We start from the raw sequence: 24,508 nt of genomic DNA on the forward strand, positions 1-24,508 counted from the left end.
GACAATACCTGGAAGAATACAAGGCTGCCAAACTGAGGCAGAAAGACATGACTCTGAAGGCTATAGCTGGCTGGAGGTATGTTCCGTGGTGACGTGTGCTTGCCATGCTTGAGTCCTGGATTCCATCTTAAGCTTGGCCGAGGCAGGAACTGAAAATTACCACTGGGAACTGTGATATGGTATACCTGTAACCTTGTGGGGAGCTAAGGTATATGGTGATGGTCGCAGCTCGCACACGCACATACACACACACACACACACACACACACACACACACACACACACACGCACCTCCAGGCACCCTCTCTCTCTTCTGCTCTCTCCTGGAACAGAAGCCTCACCCTGGGGGCTGAAAGCAGCTGGTGGGAGACTCAGGCCATGCTTAGAGTGTTTCCAAGGTCGGTATTGTTGCGGCCTTTGTCTAGGTCACAACGACAAATACCTTCCCCCAACATTTTATTATAGAAAAGCAGCACAATATTGCTTCACAGTGAGAAAGAAAGTTTCAGTGGCAAAGAGGCTGCCACTTAGAATTCAAAGTCTTCGCCTGCCTGGTTGAAGGCCCAGGCAAACCTCTCTCTCTGGGTCTTGCTGTAAATCTTCTCCACAGGCACTCCAAACCTCTTACACCTGTAGGTAACAACAGCACTTCTGAGTCCCGCCCTGGAGGCCAAGGTGTGGGAAGAGGTGGTGGCCGCTGCACATCAGGGTGACCAAGATACCCTGTGCCTCCCAAACCTGCTCCCCCAGGCACCACAACCAATTGTCTTCCCCTCCCCAGGTATCAAGACATCCCTAGTATGGCCTAGGTAGCACTGAGCAAGGCCCAACCTGCTCCCCAGTTCCCAGTGGCAGACCGAGCACTCCTGTGATGCTTTACTGCTCAGAGTACTGGTGGTCCCAGTCACCCCAAAACTCAGAGGAAAGAGGTCTAAAGACAAGACGACTCAGACTCAGGAACTGAGTCATCAGGGACATCCAGTTAGGTGACCCCTGTCACAAGAAGTGGTGCCTAGCGCAGGGCCAGGTACAGGACAGGGCACCTATGGGACAGTACTGGGCCCCCTAGAGCCTGTAGGTCACACACAGGCACAGTAGCCTCAGGCCTACACACCAAGCGATGCTGATCCTGGGGTCCAGGTAGTTGAGCTTGGCAGTGCCCAGGGCCACCTGCTTATTCTCCTCCTTGTCTGTGGCCTTCGCGCACAGTCGGGCCAGCTGTTCCTCCAGCTTCAGCAACCGCCGCTGCTTCTGAAGGAAACTGTTGGAAGAGGGGACACCTGTGCCTGCTGCTGAGAGCAGACCTGAGTCACCCTCTGCTCGCCTTCACCTCCCTCCCGCAAATGGCCTTGTTAGCCTTCTCCAGGCATAAAGTGAGAGAAGTCCAGAGGGGTCAAAGTCAAGGCCTACCGGCATCACACCTGAGGAGGCTGCCGGGTCCACAGATGGAGGAGCTGTGGTGCCAACAAGGGAGCAGGCCAGGCTCAGAACAGGAAGAGGAGCAGATGCCTCTGTAACTAGAGTAGGTGTCCAGCCCTTATTTCTGTCTTCTTAAAGAAATTAATGGGGCTGGAGAGTTAGCTCAGCAGTTAAGAGCACTGGCTGTTCTTCCAGACAACCTGAGTTCAATTTCTAGCAACCACATGGCAACTCAGAACCATCTGTAACTCCTGTCCCAGGGGATTCGATGTCCTCCTTTGACCTCCTTGGGCACCAGGCACACACATGGTTCGCAGACATACAAGCAGGTAGAACACTCACAGACATAAAATGATAAATAAATCCAAAAAAAAGTTACTAAAGAAAATAAATTTTAAAGTGAGGTCCCCCTTTCACCCTTCTCTTTACCATCCCCATGGCAACCTGCTCATGATCCTGCCACCATGTGGTACCCTGATCCCAACCCTAGGCACCGGTGCTCCAAACACAAATGTGGAGGAACGGACACACGTGGGAATAAGCTTCGAAAGGATGGGGACACTCTGCGCTTGCAGCAGGAGCCATAGCAGCCACCTGCTCAGTGACAGCCACGCTCCAGCAATGACAGAGTCACTGTCAAGAGCACAAGCAGAAAGGCCAGAAGGCCAAGTGTGACCTGTGGGCCACCGTATGCAGGGAAGGAGGCAGGAAGCCTCATGCCCTGCAGGACACTTCGGGTGACACATGGGACATCTCATAGCAGCTGCGCTGTGACAGCTGCACGCCTCACTGAATGCCCCCTGGTCTAACTGACATCGGCAGCACGCCACTCTGAAAAGACAGAGCTCTGCACCTCGAGAAGCTTGTCGCAAAGAGAGAACGTCAGCCCTTAAGAACCACAGTCACGTGGTCAGGAATGCTCAAGGACATTCCAGAAACACAGAGGAGTGGGGATGCCATGGAGAGCTGGACACAGAGTCTCATCACTGACTGTACCCGCAGAACAACAGAACCCACTGACTCAAGAAGGAATGTGAGACCTGGACAGACAGATGTCAAGTGGTCCAAACTGATCACTAACAGCTTCTCCCAAAGCAAAGCCCCCCATAAGGGCACCACGCGCGGGAGCACTCCACCAAATGCCTACAGAACCACCACCACCAGGTCGCCAATAAAGGAGGGAAACATGTCCCAATTCATTTTCTGAAGCCAGCATTACTCTGATCAAACCAGACAAAGGCATCTCTCTGGAAACAGAACAGAAGTCCCAATGGAACAGAAGCCAGATTCCTGCCACATGGGAGAAAGGGCAGAGACCACAGCCATGGGGATGCAGCGAGGGCTTTACACCTGAAACAGATCGGTGCTGTGCATGTTCTTACTGGACAAACCCCACCGTCATCTCAGAAAGAACACCCGATGGTCCCCAGCACCTGCCACGGTCACACGTATGCACACTTAACCCTGCAAATCCCAAGAGAAGCATCTATGAAAGCACACAGTGACCATCATGCTGATGACTGAAACTGAGAGCTTTGCCTCTCAGGTTGAACGAAAGACACAGTAACCAACCCCCGACCCCCATAGACTGTTAACGCTGCTCTTGAAGGTCTAGCTAAGTCAAGGAAAGGAAGCATAAGGCCTCTGTGCCAGACAGGAATAACCAAGCAACTCCGAGGGCACAGGTGGCGACTCTCTACCCGCACACACTCTGGCCTAAGCAACCATTTGTAAGAGCAGGGAACAAGGCAAACTGACCGCCAGCAGCTGCATTTCTGTAAGTTAGGGTGGTCACCCAGGGTGGTGAAAGTCACCACAGCTAGGCTTGGCCAACTCCCCACAGGACATCCCACAGGACAGCCCACAGGACAGGCTGGCCTATGGGTGGTGCCTGGGATTAGTATCTCACAAGGGCTCCTGCTGTTCTTGTTCTTTAGGCTCAACATGTTGCACAACCAGACAACACAGTGCATGCGGAGTCTGGCTCTCCTTCTTAAAGTCTGGGTCTTGGCTCTGGTAAAGGGCTCAGAAACTTTCCAGATAGATGGTGTCTCACCTATGTGGTCCCTCAAGTGCCATCCCATTTGTGCTGTCAAGAATAAAGGGAATAAATCAACAAGGGGCCGGAGTTCAGACATTTTCTTCCCCTGTGAAATTTTCCCTTTGCTGCACGCATGCTCAGTGCTCGGCGTATGCTGCACCCTGGGCATCAACCCAGATGTGCCCCCAGGGACACAACAATGGTGACTCTGAAACACAATGGAAGTCCTATAGCAAAAGACAGGACAGAGCATGGTGGTCAGCACTCCTCTGCACCCCTAGAGCCTAGACTCGAACCATACACAATGGTAAGGAGGCTGCAGAGAAGGTGAGGTCAGGCTGCTCTTCCAGAGACTCAGACTCGGTTTCCAGAACACACAAGGCAGCTCACAACCATCTGTGACTCCATCTCGGAGGAGTTGATGCCCCTTCCTGGTCTCCTCGGGCATTCTGTGACAGACAGACATACATACATGCAAGCAAAACTTCCATACACATGAAAATAAATACATTAATTTAAAAAAACCCAATGGTAGGGTAAGATGTTGAGATCACCTGGGTGGGGGGCACCGGGTGTGGTGGCCCATGCCTTTCACCCCGGCACTCAAAAGACAGAGGTAGTCAGAACTCTGTGAGTTCAAAGCTGGCCTGGACTACATAGCAAGTTCCAGGCCAGCCAGGGCTATGCAATGAGACCTTATCTCAACACCCACCACCCCCGCCCAAAATAAAATCCAACAAATAAAAGGATGGGTGAAAGACTCTAGATCTAGGCACATGAGTGAAACTGGTGCACTGTGGAACACTTAGTCTTCACGGTCCTGAGTACAGATGACTCAGTGCCATAAAAGGTGCAGGGATGGGGGAGGCGGGGCCACAGCTGCTTCTGTAGCCGCTGGGAGTGCGCTGGAACTGAAACCCTGAGTGTTAGGGTCTGAAAAGTCTTCTTAAGTGTCCTGACCATGGTTTTGCCTCCTGGAAGCTTTGGGAGGAGACAGACTAGGGGAGGATCCACCCAGGGCTCAGAAGTAGAGTCAAGTTGCTAGTGAGCTCTGGGGCTGAGCCACCTGGCAACCAAAGGTTGGGCACTTTGACCCAATATCCCTTTTCTGAGCAGGTCAATTCTGACTGTTACACATTGAAGTGCAAAGGCTCAGGACTGGCCTCAGCTCTCTGGGGTCCTGAGTTCACAGATCTCCCAGTTGGTCCTGGTCCTGACCTAACCCTGGCACTGCCTACCACTGCAGCTCTACCAACTTTGGCCACTCCGAATCCTGAGCTGAGAGCCTATGCTGCTGCCAGCTGGGAGCCTAACACTAGGCACCGTGGGAAATCAGGAGTGGCAGCCTATGTCCATTCCTAGCACGTGGATCCTGTAACTGCTGCTTCAGCACAAGGCACACCAGATGGGACTTGGCCCTGGAGGCCTCAGTGCTGATGTCAGCCCCCCCTCCCCACCCCCCTCCGCATGAGCAGTTTGCAGCCTCTGACAAAGGGCCTGATTACATCCTGCCTTCCCCTGGGGAGGCGGTGTGGCTGTCAGACACAGTTTGCTCCAAATGGGACTGGCCACTGCCTAAGTGATCAGGAGTAGCTCCTCGGCAGGCCACATGAGCCCTCTTACACTTGGCTTCACCCAGGACACAGCCTGCTTGTGCGCTTAAAGCCCCATCTGTGAAAATGTTCCTGTGCAGATGTGGCCCCTGGATGGGAAAGCGAACATCTGCAGGGCTGTGTTTATTACTGATGTGACTGTGGAGCCTGTATCTGTGGATCCTGTATCAAGGTGTGTGTTGGGGGGAGAGAAGGGGGGAGGAGAGAGGGAAGGGTGGTAGGCGACAGCTGTGAAATGCAGAAGGGACAGCACTAAGTGACAACCTCAAGGTACCATGGCAGCCTCAGAGACGCTCTCACAGAATCCTGGACGCAGCCCAGGTGCTTTGCCCGCTCCACTCCGCTGTGGTCGATCTCAGCCATAAGCACTGGGCAGACTGAGCCTGTGACCGGTTATCACTGGACCTAAGGTAGGCTGGGAAACCTCTAACAAAGGTAGCTGTGAACAATCCAAATATGAGCTAAAAAGCCTATTCACACCTGCATGGAAACACAACACTTAGCTTTTCCTTGAAAAACTACAAATGTTTGCTGAGAAGTTAAGGAAAACTGAGTTTGAATTATCTTGATTTTTTTTTTTTTTTTAACTTAAGTTCTCACATAACCTAGGATGGCCCTGAGTTTGCTATGTAGCTGAGAATGATCCAGACTTCTGCCCCTCCTGATCTTCTACCCCAAGGGCTGGGACTGCAGGAGCTTACAGATTGTGCTGAGACCCGGTACTGCATGGTGTGGCACTTTCAAAGTAACCAGCGAGCACACCACCACCCCTAAGTGCATAGGGAGGGGTGTGGATTTCAAGTGTCGACATGTAGCCAAAACAATCTTTAGAGAGAAAGACAGAGTTAGGAGTTAGGTAGCGGTGGTGCATGCCTATAATCCCAGTCCTTGGGAGACTAAGACAGGACTGTGAGTTCAAGACCAGCCTGGGGTACACGATGAGACTTTGTCTCAAACAAGAAAACAAAAAAGTTGGCAGTCTCATTCTTCCTGATCCCCACACTCAGCCACCAGGCTGGACTGGGCGGACACGGCACACAGACGAACAGAACAAAACCAAAGGCCATAAACGAACCTCATACCTGCAAACAACCGATTTCCTTCAACACAGGTGTCGGATGCACTTGGTAAAGACAGAAACGCTTGAGGGTAAATCCTCAGACCCCAGATACAAGTGAACTCAAGGTGAGCCGAGGGCTACGGTGACAGCTAAGGTGATAAAACCTCTCAGGAGAAAACCTGGAAATCCTCCAGCATCATGGAGCCAGAGAAAGTGTTAGGTACAACACAGACAGAAGTGACAGAAGAGAAACAAGGCCTAGTGGGCTCACCAGACAAGGCAGCCATGCCCACAAGCCCAGCACAGCTGCAGAGAAGCCAGAGGAGACAAGAAGCAGACAGGGGCTGCTCGAGGCTGGAGGCGAGGGAGGGGATGCTGATGGATACAGGATCTCTTTATGAAACAGGCCACGCATCTCTCAGAAATGTGTGTTTTGTTTTGTTTTGTTTTGTTGTTTGCTTGGTTTGATCTTTTTTGAGACAGGGTCTCTCTATGTAGCCTTGGACTGGATTTGAACTCATAAAGATCTGTCTGTTTCTGCCTCCCTGAATGCTTAAAGGATATATATCACTGTGTCCAGCAGAACAGGGCACTTTGAAAGGGTAAAGTGTGTACCGTGAAAATTCACTCAACCAACTGCTCAAAACAAAAACCAGAAAGAGCCTAGGAGCCTGGGAGCCCTGTCAGTAGTGACCCTGCTGTGTGCAGCCGGTGTCAGAGGCCATGGCCACGTCTTACACGGCTGCGTCTTACACGGCTCCGTAACCGTATTACTTCTGTGTATGAATAATGAAGCCTTCCAAGATCACAACAGTAGCTAAGGAGAATCTTAAGGCTAAGGCTGACCACACCCAGACTAACCCCAGCTGGGCCCCAGGGTCACAGCTTTCGGGGCAGCAGCCGCACACATACCTTTTGGACTTGCTGTCCCCTCTCATTCTAAGGTCAATCTCTGCCTTCTGCAGTTCCTCCTGTGCCTCAGCCACCTGTGCCTTCTTCATCTCAATCTATGGAGAAACAAACACTTGCATGGCTGCTTCCATCCCCACCCAGACCTGTTTTGAGGACTTCTGTCCACAGCTGTTGGCCCAACATTCTTTTTGTTGGGAGGGGGGTGTTGGGGGTTATAGCAGACTCCAGAGCCTCACAAATGCTAGGTGAACTATCACCCCTGTCCTGGCCTTATGTTCTGAAACAACTTAAATGACAGAGCAGCCTGAGAGAAGGACCCATGAAGCCACATGGGGCTGACCAGGAGCAGAGTGAGGACAAGATACCTCTGGGGCCCAACAGTGCCACCCGCGCCTGCCACAAATTGATCCAGCATCCCCATTGCTCTGACCTCTTTCATAAACTAGAACACAGGCTGTGTCTTAGCAGGGAAATCAGAGGCAGCCAAGCTGGCTCTGAACCTACAAGCTGGTTCCTCCCATGGCTGCCCAGGACATAGGCCTATGTGATTTCAAGCCCCCAACCCCAGCCTCTTACAGCACTATACCCAGTCTGCATCCCTGCCCTCCGTGAAATGCCCCGAATAGAAGAGAGGGAAGCCCTGGTATGGAGGGCCCTCACCGCAGGCACCAACCCACCTTTTTTTGGAGCGTCTGCATCAACTTCTCAAAGGTCTTGGGAACTGCCCTCTGATGGTTACAGAGGACCGCCACAGCCCGGTTCGCCCGGTTATAAGCTAAGACTTTGCAGGTTAGGCTGTCTTCAGCTGAGCAAAGACAATGACAGCCGTCACTCTGCTGCAACCCACTGTGCGCCTCCCTTCCTCCCGCCTATTCTTTGGTGGTACTAGCAATGGAGGCCAGGGCCTTGACATGCTAGGCAAGTGTTGTACGCTGGGTCACATCCTTGGCCCTAAAAGGGCTCTTTCTGGACATACTATAAATCAAAATCCCAAGGAAGAAGTCAATGACCTAAGATGCCCCAAAAGCTGGGGCCAACTGGGTTTAGTCATAGTAATGGCAGCATTGAGTCCTCACCTTCTTGTGGAGGCTAGACTATGTCCCATTGGGGCAGAGACAGGAGCCCCAAAGCCATCCCAGGCCCAGCCATTTCCTTCTGGAACAGGGTGACCTGGAAGCTCTAAGGCCCAAGGAAAGGCGAGCAGTCTTGTCTGCGCTTGTTTAGTTCAGGATCCTTCTAAGAAGTCATGATTAACAACCCTGAGACCTTGTATTCTGCACACCACAGCTTCACTGAGCGAGGTTCTCACCAGCTACATCCTGAGAGACTGAAGTTCAGGTTTAGGTCCCCAAGCCACCTATCTGCATGGCCACTGCTCTCGGACTAGCTCCCCCTGAAGAATTCTAAGGCCAGGTGGCCATTCACACAAGATTTACAAAACCACACCTGGAAATAGGACCCTGCAGTTTTTTTTCTTCAGGGCTGGGCCTAAAGGATGCTCTACTAGCAGCCCCGGCTTCTGGCTTCCTATGGCAAGTTCCTCTAAAAAGGACTCGCTCCCTGCATGCCTGCCCCTGATGCATGAGACGTCTTCAGGGCCACACAGCTCACTGGGCCCAGGTCAGCCATATTGGCTACCCAGGTTTAGTAGGGGAAGAGCCTGGATTCAGCACTTAATGACATCGAGTCTTCACCCTGCTCTGACCAGTGAGTTCCTGAGCCCATGGGTCGCAGTATCTCCTTGAGATACCCTGCTTAGGAAGCAGTGTGGGCACAGGTGGTAGGCACTGGCCTGCATGCCTTTCTGAGCCAGGAGAAGCAGATGTTGGGCGGGTTTTGTCCCCGGTGAGCATCTCACGACAGTGGAGGGAGACAAAGGTCCCTGGATGGCAGTAGAGGAACGGGACCTAAAGCTGAGAGGGTTTGGGGGTACAGGAGAGGTCAGGAGTGGTGGGGAGCAGAGGTCTGTTAGGAACCTCCAAAGTGACTGAGGAAGAGAGGCAAGGCCCTACCTAGAGGAGGAAGGGTAGGGACAGACCACACACCAGGAACAGCAGCTAGAAGGGGTGGAGCAGGAAACAGGACACTTCCCTCCTGGGGGCCATTGAGGTCACCCCCACTCTGGGATCGACCTCAAGCATTCTACTACCAACAAGCAGCTGTGTCCAGTCCTACCTCAATTCATGCTAGGGCCGGCCAAGGTGTAGCCCTTAGGCAGCTCCCATAGGGGACAGTCTGGCTGGCCCTCAGGGTCAAAGACCTACTCACCACGGGTCAGCACCCGCAGCTGCTCCTGCAGAGTGACAGAGGCATTGTAGGTCCGAAACACCTTGGCTGTCAGCCCCTCCATCAAGTCCTGCAAGTGCTTATTCAGGCTGGAAGTCTGGGTACAGAGAGGAGAAAGGAGTCGTGGAGACACAAGTGTCATGGGCTAGCCTCAGCTTGCAGGAGAGGGTTAGGAAAGATGCTTTAGCTGCTGGGTCAGAACAGAGAACACACTGGGGATAAAGACAAGCTAGACTTGAATCCCTATTCCGTTCCAGGCCCCCTAGTACCTATCTGTGGTGGTTTGAATAAAAATGGCCCCTAGTACCTATCTGTGGTGGTTTGAATAAAAATGGCCCCCATAGGCCCATAGGCAGTGGCACCATTAGGAGGTGTGGCCTTGTTGGAGGAAGTGAGTCACTAGAGGGTGGGCTTTGAGGTCTGGGAAGCTCAAGTTTAGGCTCAGTGACTCACTGTTCATTTCCTGCTGCCTGTGGATCCAGATCTAGAACATTCAGCTCCTTCTCCAGCACTATGTCTGCCTGCATGCTGTCATGCTTCCCACCAGGATGACAATGAACTAAACAAACCTCTAAACTCTAAGCCAGACTCAATTAAATGCCATCCTTTATAAGAGCTGCTGTGGCTATAGTTTCTCTTCACAGCAATGAAAACCTTAAGACACCATCACTGCTTCGAAAATATATGCATGCTTACAGTCAGTGCATCAAAGAGGTCGTCCCTAGGGTCCTTGTCTTCCATGAAGTGCTGAAGGTTCTGGAACACCTGAAATGGAGAAAAGTGTAACTCATAGCCACACTGAGACTCCTGGAGCAGAAGCTAGCTGAGCTGGAAGGATGTCTCACGAGGACAGGAAAGATCACACTGTGCACATCAACACAGGGGTACAGAGGGACACACACACCAGGTCCTGGACAGAGGTAATACCAGCATAGTGCCAGGTCTACCCTCTGGAACCTGTGTCTTTATGCCTCCCAACACTATCCTGCACGTGGCCACTCACTGCTAAGTTGTCCCTGGCCATGCCGTGAAAGCGGGAGCTGCTCTCGTGTGCCTCCACAGACCCACTAAGTGACTTTAGCAGGCAGCTGACTCCTAGCTCCCTCTTCTACCAGCAACACTGACTTCCACCCAGGTGGCCCAGGGCGCTGTATTTGTGACCAAATCAGACACACCTAACATCACAAAGCCTCAGGAGGACAATCTCTCTCCTCTGCTCACTTTCAGGAGAAGTCATGAAGTTCCTCCTGGCCAGGTCAACTTCAAGAGATTGCCCAGACTGCACTGGCCTCTCCTGGGTTTTAGCTTGCCCATCCTGCCAAGGGTGCCAAGGTGGCATCAAATCCCCTTTGGAACCTTATAATGTGACCTTCTGTAGAAACAGAGCAGCCACAGGTGGGGCTGTGGAGATGGGGTCACACAGTGCACAGAGGCCCCTCAGGACGGCACTGTGTAAGACAATGGGACGGAAGCAGCTGTGTTCAGCAGAGGCAGAGCATAGTGAGCAGCTGCACCAAGTCTCATGGGGCAGAAGGCAGGCCAGCACAGAAGAGGTCTCACAAAGGGGAGGAAAAGCCAGGGCACGCCTGGCACCAGTGGAAGCAGGGACAGGCAAGAAAGATTTGTCCCATATTCGCAAGGAATCAGCACCCAAACCCTGGACTTCATGCCTCATAAACAAAACATTTATGATAGGGATGTGTGCATGTGCATGTGCGTGCATGTGCGTGTGCACGTTGTGCATGTGCATGCATGTGCGTGCATGTGAGTGTGCGCATTGTGTGAGTGTGCGTGTGTGCATGTGTGTGCATTCACATGTGCTTGTGTGTGTGAATGTGCGTGTGCATGTGTGTGCGCATGTATGTGTGTTTGTTTAAGCCCTGGTTGTTATACCTCCTCACACAGCCACAGGGGACACTGGGAGGTGCACCAGGCCATTGCACATCGCTGTGGCTCTGCCAGGCTCTGCCAGGCTCTGCCAGAGACACCACTGTGAACACAGTCACTGAGGTGAGGGCACTCACAAGCTTCTCCACTGTCATGTGGTTCTTATAGCGGATGGAATCTTTCCCCAAGAAGTCCAGCTCCACAACATGCTCCTGGCCATCTGAGGGTGCGTGCAGTCGGACATGCTCCACGCGCAGCGAGCAGCAGCCCACGGTGTCGGCCGTCTCACCCTCTTCCTTCTCATTTCCTGTCCGCAGTGCCAGCTAGACCAGGGTGGACACTTGTCATGGCTGTGGTCTGTGGCACAGGAGCACAGTCACAACACTCATGCTTACACGGTGGCACATACACAGGAATGAACTCTCTCTCCCCTATATACACACTCACACATGAAGCACACACACACACATGTGCGTGCAGACACACAAAGCACACACACACACACACACACAATCACACAAAGCACACACATACCTATTTGATGGAGGCTCCAGCTCCAGGGAGAAGCCACCATTGTCCTGGCTGCCCCGCTCTCAAGGTCCCATGCTATACCTTATCAATAAAATAAAGGGCCACAGCCAGCTGCCTCTTCTTCATTTCTGGGGACTTCCAGTCGGCCCGATACTGAGCACGGATCTTGTCCACAACCCCCCTCAAGCGTCGTGCTACTTCATACTTCTGCCAATCCATCTCCCCCTAAGTAAAGACAACAAATGTTCCTACTAAGTGCGGAGCAGGTGACTGAGCATCTCCCCACCTCAGGCATCCCCAGGCAGGTTTAATTGAATGAGGGGCAGCAGAGCCTGGCCTCAGAAAAATGTGAAGTGACTGTCTTAGTTAGGGTTTTACTGCTGTGAACAGAAACCATGACCAAGCCAACTCTTATAAGGACAGCATTTAATTGGGGCTGGCTTACAGGTCCAGAGGTTTAGTCCATTATCATCAAGGTGGGAGCAGGGCAGCGTTCAGGCAGGCATGGTGCAAGAGGAGCCAAGAGTTCTACATCTTCACTGAAGGCTGCTAGGAGAAGACTCACTTCCACGCAGCTAGGATGAGGGTCTTAAAGCCCACACCCACAGTGACATACCTACTCCAACAGGACCACACCTTCTATAGTGCCACTCCTTGGGCCAAGCATATACGAACCATCACAGTGACTGTGAGCCCCACTCAGATTCCTGTTAGACTGCTGCCACTGGGCCCAGCTGCTCTCAACTCTGGCTGGCTGATCCTGGCTAATCTCTAAAGGCTGAACCGAAGGGCTAAGGAGTCTCCCATGCCTGCCACCCTGGAATAGCACAGAGGGGAGGGCCTGACACATGTACTCTGAGGCACAGGGCTTCCCTGGAAGGCCATGCTCTCACCTTCGGCTTGGAGCTGGGGTTCAGTATGATGTACTTGAAGGAGTTCTGGATGTTCTCCATCCAGGCAGCCAGCCACAGGACTGTGTTATCTGAGCGTACCTCTTTCCACTGGTGACCAGCTGGGGGCTCAGGGATCTTGGAATCCCTGCAGTAAAACAGGGGCAGTTGTAATTTCAAGACAATATGAGCAACTCTGGGTAACTTCCCTACCTGTGTCCTGCAGTCACACGACTATGCAGATAGGGCTTCAGAATTGGATCTAAGCTCCCTAGACTAAGACAGCCAACTTGCACACTCACAGCATGGCTGTGTACCCAGTGGCACATACACAGGCACGAACACACACACACACACACACACACCAGGATCGACCAGACCAGAGAGGTCACTCGGCACGCTCAATGCAGAGAGCTCTGAAGCCTCGGCTCACACACCAGGCTGCCACACAGCTACTGCCCAGGGTCACTGAAGTTGGGAGGACCATAGGTAACAGCAGCAGGGCAACAGCAGCAAACAGCATGTCCCCACCCCACTTGCCAGCATTTGGAAAGCCAAATGCTGCAGATGTAGCGGACACCTCCCGGTAGGGGAACCCCTCAACCGAGCTGAGCAAGACAAGCGGTTCTACTGGGTGGAGAGACAGCAGCCCGGCTGACCCAGGGCTCTGACAAGACCCAAGATACACAGAAACAGAGCTTAGTGTCTTCAGTCACTCATCCAGTGAAGGGTCCCATCCCTAAAGAGCTATGAACAAAAGTCACCTCAGTAGGCAGCCTGGGCTAGACCCAGCCAGGGTTCAATGCTCACCCACAAGAGCCTGGAGGCTGACTCCCACATACCTGCTGCAGTTAATGACCACATCCTCTGGCATGACCCTCCTCTTCAACATCCCCATCTTGGGATGGTCACCTCGGCCACGGAACAAGCCGGGTGGTTCCGTCTTGAAATTGCCTATTTTTTCTCTGTGGCCATCTAAAATACAGTAGCCAAACTCCTGCTGAAGCTTCTCAGCCTCTTCTTTTAGCTTCTGAGTCAAAACAATACGTGGGCGTTAGAGGAGAAGAAGCTGAAATGAACCCAGCTCCTGTGCTGACCGCTGGTCCCTCCTCCTGCTGCTGCTGCTAGAGGCCTCAAGCCCCCGGCTGTCCAGCAGGCGTGGGGAGCACGCGGCACAGGGATCCTCAAGTCCAGCAGAAGGAGTAGGGTAGCCTTCAAGGTAGGAGGAAATGAGGCAGGTTCTGGAATCGCCTCAACCCCCCTGCAAGAGATGGCCAGGAACTAATCAACTAAGAAAGAACGATGCGGCAGGCTCCCATTAAACAGAGGGGAGACGTGGAAAGGTGCACAGTGGCAGCAGCTCACCCTTACATTCCTGCCCTTGGGTCCTCTGCAACTCCTCACCTGTCAAATGGTAGTGTACTTTCAAATGTGCCCCAGGAAAATGGAATTATATCCCAGACACACTTTAAAAAGAGGGGTATCACTTGAAATCACTTAGCACCTGCTGTGACCTGGTCCACCTCCCAAGGCCACTCGGGGAGGAAGGCTTGGTGAGGGGCTCCCCGCACCTCATACCCACCAGCTACCTCCAAGTTTCCCAGAACCTGCTGCCAACCTGCTTCTGCTCCTTGGGCAGGGTCCTGCGGGCCTCGGCTCTTTCCAAGAAGTGCCTGTGAATCTCCGTGAAGTCGCATTTGTCAAGGTGTGTGATGAGCTTCCTCTCCTCAGCTGTCATCTCCTGTTCCAAAACCAGCCACACGGGATCAGCACTCAAATACAGGCGCCTCCCTGTGGCGCAGGGAGTCCACTGCACAGGGTCACTGTGGCGCACCACAAACACGGGACTGACTGCACTCTGAGAAGAGCACTAAGGCCATTCCACTAGACCCTCGGCCTCCAACAACTATTCTACGGGAGGCCCAGGTGTACAGTAGAGCCCTGAGACAATGTCATGTGACCTCAGCCGGAAACAGCTCTCTCCTGGCCACATGGTAAAGCATGAATGGGTGACAAGGTCGACCCTGGACAAACAGGGACAGCTTAGAGGAGAGCATGTGCAGTCTCAGCTTCAGGCTTGTGACCCTGACTCACACCTTGAGCCTTACTCTGTCAGAAAATGACCAAAAGAAATCCCCAAGTGAGCCCCTAAATCCACATCCTTCCCCAAGGCAAGGCTGCCCATGCCCCAAACCATCAGGGGCCAAAGAGTCTGCTGACAGAGTGGCCCAGCCCAGACAGGCTCCCAGTAACAGAACAGCACCAGCCCCAGGTCCAACCAACAGTAATGGACTCTATTAGTATGAACCCAGAGGGTGGTGGTACGGGAGGGCCAAGGATACCTCTTCCTAAGTATAACTTAGCGTTTCAGTAATGAAAGTGGTAAAATCCCTGACCCACACTAGCTCCACTTGGAGATCCTGTCCTATGCAACTCATTCACGTTGGCGTCATGACAACTGTACTCTAGGGACAATTTAAAGGAGAAAGCTATAAAGTACTGGATAAACTGCAGCAAATTCACTCAACAGAATATTAAAAATTAAATTAGAAGACTGTAAATACTTCTCCAACAAAATATCCGAGGTTGCATCATTTCTCACTCCTGGAAGCTGGAGGGCAGCATTTCACTTGATCTCTGCAGAGGGCCCTATCTCTGCTTCCACGGAGGGAGGCGACAGCCAGGTAACAGGGCCTGGCTAACCCTTTCCCACAAACACAGGATTCTCACAGGGCAGGAGCCCCATACATGCATGTGCCTGCAGAATCCAGAAACATCAGACCCTCTGGAGCTGGAGTTACAGGTTGTTATAAGCAACCTGCAGGTGGGTGCTAGGAATTTAACTCAGGGAAATTAACTGTGATATCTCTCCCAGTACCACCTCTAACTACTGATGCAAAAGTCATTACATCCCAGGGAAGAGTTTTGGAGAAAATGGTTGAAATCACAGCAGAATTTGATGATTCCATTGCAATATGAAAAAAAAGAAAACATACAGTAAAATGCTAAGTGGGAGAAACATTGTTTGCACGCTGGTCACGACTGTGCAAAAATCAAAGAGACACGGATGCAGACATGGAAAGGGTGGGGGAAGCTCAGAGGCTGGTTTTCTACCTCTGTTTCCTCACCACAAAAGCCACAGCCCTGCATCAGGTCCCGGCTCCCAGTCATCTGCAATATGCATAAAGACATAATGGGGTTCAACACAGTAACAACCTACCTCTTTCCTGCAAAACAGAGCTCAGAGGAGACCATCTGGAGATGGGACCCAGCCTGCACAACCATAGCTGCAGTCTATCAGACATCCTCTGGATTGGGCCCCTTCCCTGCTTGGAGACACTGAGAACAGTACAGCCCACTTTTCCCCTCTGGATTAATAACTAAGGAACACCAATGGGAAGGAAAAAAACACTGGATGGCTAGCTCCGCCCCTGTCCCTCAATGCTTTTCAAGGCAGCAGTTGAGAGTCAAAGTGAAAGATAGGATCAGGGACAGAGTCTTGTATGAGGGACAGACCACACTGTCCCTACCCCTGGTGCTGGACAGCCAGGGATCCATGCATGAGAATGTCAACTCAGATTCAGCTTAAACCACAAGCTGTAAGCCACCTCCGATGCTGCACCTAAGACACACACGCTAAACGTAAAACCAACAACTGTGAACATCCTGGGAAAACACAAAGGAGGAATATCTTTGTGACCTTTGGTGAGGCAAAGATTTCTCAGACATAACATCAGCAGCACAGCCCATTACAAAGAGCACGCAGCAGCTTTCATATTAGAGTAAAAACTCCCAAGAACGCAATGAAAATTAAAGTGGAGGCTGGCAAGATGGCTCAGTGGTCAAGAACGCTCACTGGCTGTACTTGCAGAGGAGCCAAGTTCACTTCCCAGCACCTACATGATAGCTCACAGACCATCTGTAACTCCAATTCCAGGGAATCTCTAGGCACCAGGCATGGATGGATGTAGCATACACACATACATACACACACAGATACACAGACACACAGACACACAGACACACGCACGCAGTCAAAACACACATACACATAAAATAAAAATAAATAGATCTTTAAAAAATGAAAATAGAAGCCGGGTGGTGGTGGCGCACGCCTTTAATCCCAGCACTTGGGAGGCAGAGGCAGGTGGATTTCTGAGTTCGAGGCCAGCCTGGTCTACAGAGTGAGTTCCAGACAGCCAGGGCTACACAGAGAAACCCTGTCTTGAAAAACCAAAAAAAAAAAAAAAAAACAAACAAAAAAAAACCACATAAAAAATGAAAATAGAAGCCAAAATTTTGGCAAGTCATATTTCTGATTAAACTTGTAATAGCGAGAAGGATGTGACAGTGCATGTGTAGAGTCTTAGCACTTGGGAGGCAGTGGAGGGTGGAAGCTCATGGCCAGCCTCGGCTATATAACAAGCCAGAAGCCAGCCTTGTCTCAATAAATAAACAGGACTAAAGAAGTGTTACAGCAGCTAAGAGCTGGCACTGCTCTTGCAGAGAACCTGAGTCCCCAGCACCCATGGCAGATGGCTCACAAATGCCTGTACCTCCAGCTTCAGGATATCCAAAGCCCTCACCTGGCCTCTGCAGGCAGCAGACACATACATGGTACATACAAACATACAGGTAAACAATCACATGTGAAAATGTCTTTTTCTGAAAATCCCTCTTGCCTTCGAAGGTTTGAACTTTTGCCAGACTGTGCAACCAAGCTAATAACATGCCCTGAAATCATTAAGACTATGTACTGGGGGCTGGAGAGATGGCTCAGTGGGAAACAGCGCTGGCTGCTCCTCTAGAGGACCTGGGTTCAATTCCCAGTACCCACACGGCAGCCTACAGCTGTCTGTAACTCCAGTTCCGGGGAAACCATGACACTGGGCATGCACGTGGTGTGCATACCTGTGCATACAGGCAAAATAACCATACACATTTTTTAAAAAGTCTATGTACTTAACCTGCTGTCTTACTGTGTGCTCAGTCTGCTTGTTTAGCCTACCTTTAAAATAATACCTTACCATGGATTTCCCATGTCGTCAGCTTTTACAACCCAAGATAATGTATAGCTTTAATCTTAAACTACGTACTCTGACATGCCCTCTTACACACCCTCGACCTAGAATAATGTGTTTTGTCTGTCTGTAACTGTTCAATAAATATAGAACAAAGTACTTTGTTAAGGGACAGACACAGGCACAACAGACAGGCCACATACCACAAGCTACAGACAGGCCACATACCACAAGCTACAGACAGGCCACATACCACAAGCTACAGACAGGCAGAAGACATTGGGTGAGAAGTGGAGAATTCTAATTTGGGCTTGCCCTTGGTCAAACCACACAATGAAAAAAAAAATCTCTTTTATGCAATCATATGCATTAAAAGAAAGAAACAAGCCAGGCTGTGGTGGCGCACACCTTTAATCCCAGCATTCAGGAGGCAGAGGCAGATGGATCTCTGAGTTCAAGGCCAGCCTGGTCTACAAAGGGAGTTCTAGAACAGACAGAGCTACACAGAGAAGCCCTGACTTGGAAGAAAGAAGAAAGAAAAATCCAAATGACAAACAGTATTGGAAAAGACACTCAGTACTGTGAGTCACTGGTGAGATGCTGCAGGCCAGGCACAAGCTAGACAGCAAGGCATGAGGATCAGACCAGGCTCGCATGTTAAAACCATGTTTTTAAAAACAAAGGAAAAGAGAAACCTCACACAATACCCTTGCCTCCACACCTGTACTTATTTTCATGGGGCAGAAACCACCCCTGACTGCTCCAGCCTCCCACTCTAAGAGCTGAACACTGTCCTTGGAGCCCCCAGGGCAAGGTCACCACAGACTGACATCTTAGATCCAGCCATGCTGGGCAAACACTGGCCACTGAAAAGGCTGCTGCTGGGGCCGCTGAGACACACACCTTCCGCCAGTCACTGAAGAAGTTCCTCCGGAACACTTCCTTGGTCACGCACTCAAGATGCAGCATTTTCCCATAGAAGGTAGCGACCTCCTCCGCTGCCAGGCTCAGCTTCACCGGCTTGCCTGTAGATAGCACACACTCTAAGAGGGACAGCCACAGGTTTCATCCGGGTGACACAACCTCCCACTTTAGTACACAGTTCACTCTGTACACAGCCTAAGTTAAAAGCCCCCGGGTGAGGTAATGGCCAGTCACTGACTTCTGTATCATGCAACTTCTTGCTACAACGTTTGTATTATGTGGAAAACCAACGCACGTAGTTCATTATTATTGTGTGTGCGCACACACCACACATTGGGGTTACGGGGACTACACGTGCCATGGAGGGCCTGTGGAAGTCAGATTTATGGAGTGGGCTCTCTCTTTCCATCTTTATGATGGTCCCAGGGATCAAACTAGGTCACCAGGCTGAGGTGGTAAGTGTTTTTCTTCATGGAACCATCTCAATGGTCCAAAAAACAAAACCCACATTTAAAAAAAAATTTTTTTGTTGTTTTTCATCTTATTGCAGTTCTGGGGATGAAACTCCAGGAAAGCATTCCACCACAGCTATACCCTTGACCCTAACACGTGCAATTTGAAAACAAATTTCCACATAGAAAAGTACAGGCACAGGGCTGGAGAGATGGCTCAGTGGTTAAGAGCAATGACTGCTCTTCCAGAGGTCCTGAGTTCAATTCCCAGCAACCACATGGTGGCTCACAACCATTTGTAATGGGATCTGATGCCCTCTTCTGGTGTGTATCTGAGGATAGCTACAGTGTACCCATATACAATAAACAAATCTTTTTAAAAAAGAAAGAAAGGCAGACAGACAGACAGACAGACAGACAGACAGACAGAAAGAAAGAAAGAAAGAAAGAAAGAGAAAAGTACAGGCATGAAATGAAAGTTAATGCTTTACAGTGGGGAAATGTGAACCACTGTAGACTAACCCTCCACGCTCAGTGACTTCATGTAAAGGTTAGTGTGACAGACAGTGCACAGCAGCCTAGACAGAACACCAGGTGGATGCCAAAACTACTTCTGAGAGAAGCCTCTCAACCGAATGTCTGAAGAGTTTCAGGACAAGAATTTCAGAACAGGCGTGTGTGTGGGTAAAGGACTTACCAGACAACAACCTGGACCTGATCACAGAACCCACATAAAATACAATGGGAAAAGAAAATGGCCTCCACAAAGATGTCCTCCGACCTCCACAGCGCACCATGGCACATGGGCCAGAGGTCATATCATAGGTGTGTATGGGCCCAGCATGGGCGTACACAATAATAAGGCAAAGACAAGTAAATCTCTGTGAGTTTGAGGCCGATCTGGTCTACATAGTGAGCTGCAGGACAGCCAGGACTATGTAGAGAGACCCTGTCTCAAAAAAATAAAAATTAAAAATATTTAAAGAAAGAAATAAAGAAACAAACAAACAAACAAACAAACAGGGCTAGGTATGGTAGCCCACACCTCTAATCCTAGCACTCGGAGGCAGGCACATATCTATGAGTCCAAGGTCAATGTGGTTTATACGGAGAGTTTCAGGCCAGCCAGGGCTACAGTTAGACCCTGTCTCAAAGTGCCAAAAACAACAAACAGACAAACTGGGGCAGGACATATACGGCACACACTATCTCCACTACCACCTCTCACCAGGAGTGTACAGAGGAGAGGCTGGGAGACCAAAGCAGCTCACCCAAACCTGGGCAAGTCTGGATACAATTTGTGCCCCTGAAGTACAAATCCATGTCTCTCCTTCCTTGTAGCAGCCTGCCAGTGGTCATCTACACACACACACACACACACACACACACACACACACACCCCACACAGAATTTCTGGGGGACTCCAGGGTTGACCCCTGCTATCAGTCAGTCTGTCAGGATCTTCTGAAACCCAGGCAGGAAAGAGGACTTCGCATCCTATACTGGGATGACCAGCCTTCTTCTCGGCATACTGACCATGTACAGAGAAAGAGTCAGCCCAAAGCACCCAGGCAGCCCAATCCCGGGAGTACACACACCCCGTCCTCACCATCATAGAAGAAGTGTACTCCATCAGGAAGGGGCTCATAGGCCGGGGTGAAGTACGGGCCCTTGTGCTCCAGCTGCGTCCACTTCACACTGCTCTTGTTCGATTCTTCCCACCTGAAAAGACAGGAGAGCACCTACGTGGAGCACGGCGATCACCACCCCAGGCCCCTGGCCTTCGAGTCTTCTGCCTGTGGATTTTTCCCTTGGCTTACGCTTTACCTCGGAGGAGGAAGACAATCCCTGAAAAGCTGCCTGGCTGCCATACTCCAGTGTGTATCTGCCAGAGTGCAAACTCAGGGGCCCCGGCTGAGTAGAAAGGGTGTGTGTGTGTGCCCTTTTCTGAGGCCCAAGGGATCCCCAGCTTCATCCCGCTGAAATCTCTTCACTGGTGTAGCCATCACACCTGGCAACTAGGAGTGTGGCTGGTATATGTCCCTGCCTGTGAGGGACAGGGAGATGGAGGACATGACTCTAACAATGCACAGAGAAGGGAAGCTCAGAAATAAGGAAAGCAAGGGCAGGGACAGAGGCAGGGCACCTCGAGGGCTTTTGAAGAAGGGACTGCCATTGGGTGTGGCATAACTCTGAAGACACCAACACGGCATGCTGTGGCTGGCTTCCTGCAAGGTCTGTGCAGTTTGTCTCTCGATCCCCCCAACACAGGGCATCTTCTCCCAGGCTAGCCCCACTTTGGAGCCAGTAGGACACAGCCCAGCATGGTGCCACAACCTAAGTGCATGAACTCTCCTGGCCTGTTCATCTGAGCCTGTCCCAGCCTAGCACTGCACCAGGTTCTGGGATACAGACACCAAGGTAAGCTGGATACTGAGATGCTGGGAGAAGACGGGACGGGGCATGCATGGGAGGTTTCTCGGCAGTAAGGACTCAGGTATCAGAACAGACATACGAGCAATCCCAGCAGAGCACCAGCCAGGAGGGGATGAGGCAGACTGAGGTAGGAGCATCTCTAAAACCCGGGTAGGGATTCCCAGATACATGCCTGGGCTCAAAGCCATCTTGGTAGGCCTGGTTGGCTCAACTGTGTATCCTATGAGGTGCAAGAGGCCTGTTGGTTTGAGGAAGGAAAGGATCAGGAAAGTGAAGGGCACTTTGTTTTTGTTTGTTGAGATTATGTAGCTCAAATTAACTTCAAACTTGAAGCACTCTTGCCTCAACCTCCCAAGTGCTGGGATTATAAGGATATACTATCAAGTCTGGTTTGACAAATTTTGTTAAAAGGGCCTTTCTCGCTGTTCCTGCAAAGTAGGGATCAGATTCAGAGGAGCTACAGTGATTGAAAGTGAACATAGGTGGGGAGGTCAGGGGACAAGGGACAGAGTCCTGAGCCAGAAGGCAGTTCTAGGTGTGCCCTGAGAAAGTTAAGGAGCTGGGCTGGCAGCACTTGGGAGGCAGAGACAGGCGGATTTCTGAGTTCGAGGCCAGCCTGGTCTACAGAGTGAGTTCCAGGACAGCCAGGGCTACACAGAGAAACCCTGTCTCGAAAAAACCAAAAAAAAAAAAAAAAAAAAAAAAAAAAAAAGGAGCCGGGCTGGACTTCATAAGCAGAGCAAGTCTGTAAAAGTAGCCAGAATTTGGATGCCTGAGGGGTGAGGGGTGTCCCATGAACTATGCAGGAGGGAGAAAAAAGTGGTGGCCAAAGGTTCCCAGAGATAGAGGTTCAAATCCCATTCTGCCTATCATACGGGTCTAGGTGGGGAACAGTTCATTGGCAGGACGCGGAAGTGCTGACAGGACTCAGGCAACTTTCTTCCAGCATTCAGCCCAGTTCCATGTCAAACACCTTAGCTACACTGAACGTCAAACTCATCATCCAAACTGCTAGGCGGAATCCATGGCCATCCCCATTTCACAGACAAGGACACTGAGATTGGGGCTATAAACAACTACTGTGGCATGAGTGACATTCCTTTGTCCCACTTGGGGAAGAATATCAGGCAAGTTACCCCGATGTTCTGCAGTGCATCTGCAACCCAGCAGCTTCTCCTAGAGGCCACGACTCAGCCCTACCTGGAGAGGCAGGACAGCCCTGTCTTCCCCCCTGGAATTTCTAGACCCTAAGAGTTTAGCTACCCCAGTCCGGGACTGAGCTAGCAAAAGCAGGTCAGCAGGCTAGCTGTAAAGGCTGATCCTGGAAGGGCTGTCTTCTTGTGAACCCACCCACCACTCCTGGAATCAGATCGGGACACCCCCTCCCCAAGCGCTGTTAGCAACAATCCCCCCAAACAAGAGGCTGGGTGCTTCTGAGAACCTCAGTACACGAGGGAAAGGTTGAAAGGCCAGAATCTCACATAGAATCCCAGCCTGGACAGCCATCCCACCCCCTAGGAAGTTCAGCGGGGCAGGCTGGTGACCTGGGGTAGGTACTGAAAGCTAAGGCCACGTGACAAAGAGTGTGGGAATCGTGGAGTGGGCCTGAGACCAACCAGGGAATCTGGGAACTACACTCCCAGGGGACCTCCTCCAAACCAAACGCGGCACCCCGGAGCCCCTGGTCCAATCACATGAGTGACCGAATTTCCCAACGTGTCTGGTGTGACCCGGCGCAGGGGCAGGATTCAGCAAGTCACTGAGCCCTGTCTCGCCTGAGCTCCGTCCCACCCGCCTTACCCGGCTCTGCTCGCCTTCGCGCCCCGGGACACCTGACGGCAGGGTACACGGCGGGGGACACGGCCGGGGACATACTGGAAATGCCGGCGTAGGGTTTTGAGCCAAAGCAGCAGCAGCATGCGTGCGCGTGCCTGCGTGCGTGCGTGGGCTCAGCCCGCTTTCTGAGGCCACACCCTTCTGGCAGAGCCCCGCCCCCACTCTTCCCAGAGTCCCGCCCAGCCCCGCCCGCCTTAGGACGGCTTCCCCAGCCTGGGCCAAGTAGTGCTAGTCTCCCAGGGCTTCTACCTACCATGGCAACCTGAAGAAGTCATGAGTAAACACACATGCTCGGAGGCCGCTATCTATCCACCTAAGTGGCAAAACACTAAGTACCTGCAGCTCCAGGAGGACGCTGTTGCAGCCACCAGGTGTTCTGCCCAAAACAACCTCCCCTGGGCGACTGACCAACAGCACTGGAAGTCCTACCTCCAAGAGACAAGAAACATAAGCCATAGGCGCCCCCTTTCCCACATTCAGATCTCAAGAGATTTGTACCAAGATCTCAAGACGTTTGTACCAAGCAACAAAAATCTCCTAATCAGCGGACAGCTGCTCCCCGAGCCAGCAGCAGGCAGTTTTGGTATTTCTACTAAAACAGCACATAGCTCTGCAAGAGGGTGGTGAACAGGAAAGGTAAGAAAGAGGCGGAGACCAGCAGGAAAGAGCTAGTTTACCCTATAGGTCCCGCCCACAGCTACCAACTTACTGGATTCCTAGTGACATCTAGCGGCCGGAGGCAGGAACAGAGGCGGGGAGAGACTAGTGGGCCCCCTGCTGGACACAGCCAGCACTACAAAAAGTTTGCTAAGTATGATCAACAGACCAAGACTCTGGGAAGTGTGTCAGGTATTCCAGGTCTGTAGCTGCCTTCCCAGGACCCTTTGTCCCCTTGAAGACCAGCTGGAGTTGTCTCAGTTGGGGAGCGTCCTTCATTGCGTAGGAGACACAATTCAGGATAAGCAGGGACATTTGACTTCAATACAAACTTACTGCAATCATCTCATTGTGAGTAACCTACAAGCCTTTTCACATCGCTTTCCTCAAATTGATGGGCTACAATGGCCTGTGTCTGCCCACAGGAGGCCACCATCTGCTTTTTACTAGACAAGTTTATTTTTTTCTGAACTTCAGCCTCCTCCAGCACCTCCTTCAACCACCTCTCTCTCTCTCTCTCTCTCTCTCTCTCTCTCTCTCTCT

At 51.5% G+C, this 24,508-nt stretch overlaps 1 protein-coding gene across 8 annotated transcripts; it reads right to left on the reverse strand.

The window, feature by feature from the left end:
- Positions 1–377: 377 nt before the first annotated feature.
- Top1mt (DNA topoisomerase I mitochondrial) lies at positions 378–23,923 on the reverse strand. 8 transcript variants are annotated; one of them, XM_076911515.1, is made up of 15 exons: positions 23,645–23,705; positions 21,645–21,710; positions 20,646–20,758; positions 18,564–18,685; positions 14,258–14,380; positions 13,482–13,669; positions 12,643–12,787; positions 11,831–11,974; positions 11,356–11,541; positions 10,028–10,096; positions 9,314–9,428; positions 7,723–7,850; positions 7,046–7,140; positions 1,115–1,261; positions 378–630 (listed from the first exon to the last, which is right to left on the reverse strand). In XM_076911515.1, exons 4-15 carry the CDS (start codon positions 18,627–18,629, stop codon positions 528–530), a joined length of 1,509 nt encoding a protein of 502 aa, XP_076767630.1. In that variant the 5' UTR covers positions 18,630–18,685; positions 20,646–20,758; positions 21,645–21,710; positions 23,645–23,705; the 3' UTR covers positions 378–527. The 8 variants fall into 8 exon arrangements, with proteins under 8 accessions (XP_076767630.1, XP_076767629.1, XP_076767631.1 ...); XM_076911514.1 differs by lacking the exon at positions 23,645–23,705 and adding an exon at positions 23,562–23,616; XM_076911516.1 differs by lacking the exons at positions 21,645–21,710; positions 23,645–23,705 and adding an exon at positions 23,807–23,923.
- Positions 23,924–24,508: the final 585 nt, after the last annotated feature.

The sequence above is a fragment of the Arvicanthis niloticus genome, chromosome 13, assembly GCF_011762505.2.
Source record: "Arvicanthis niloticus isolate mArvNil1 chromosome 13, mArvNil1.pat.X, whole genome shotgun sequence".
NCBI classification, from domain to species: Eukaryota; Metazoa; Chordata; class Mammalia; order Rodentia; family Muridae; genus Arvicanthis; species Arvicanthis niloticus.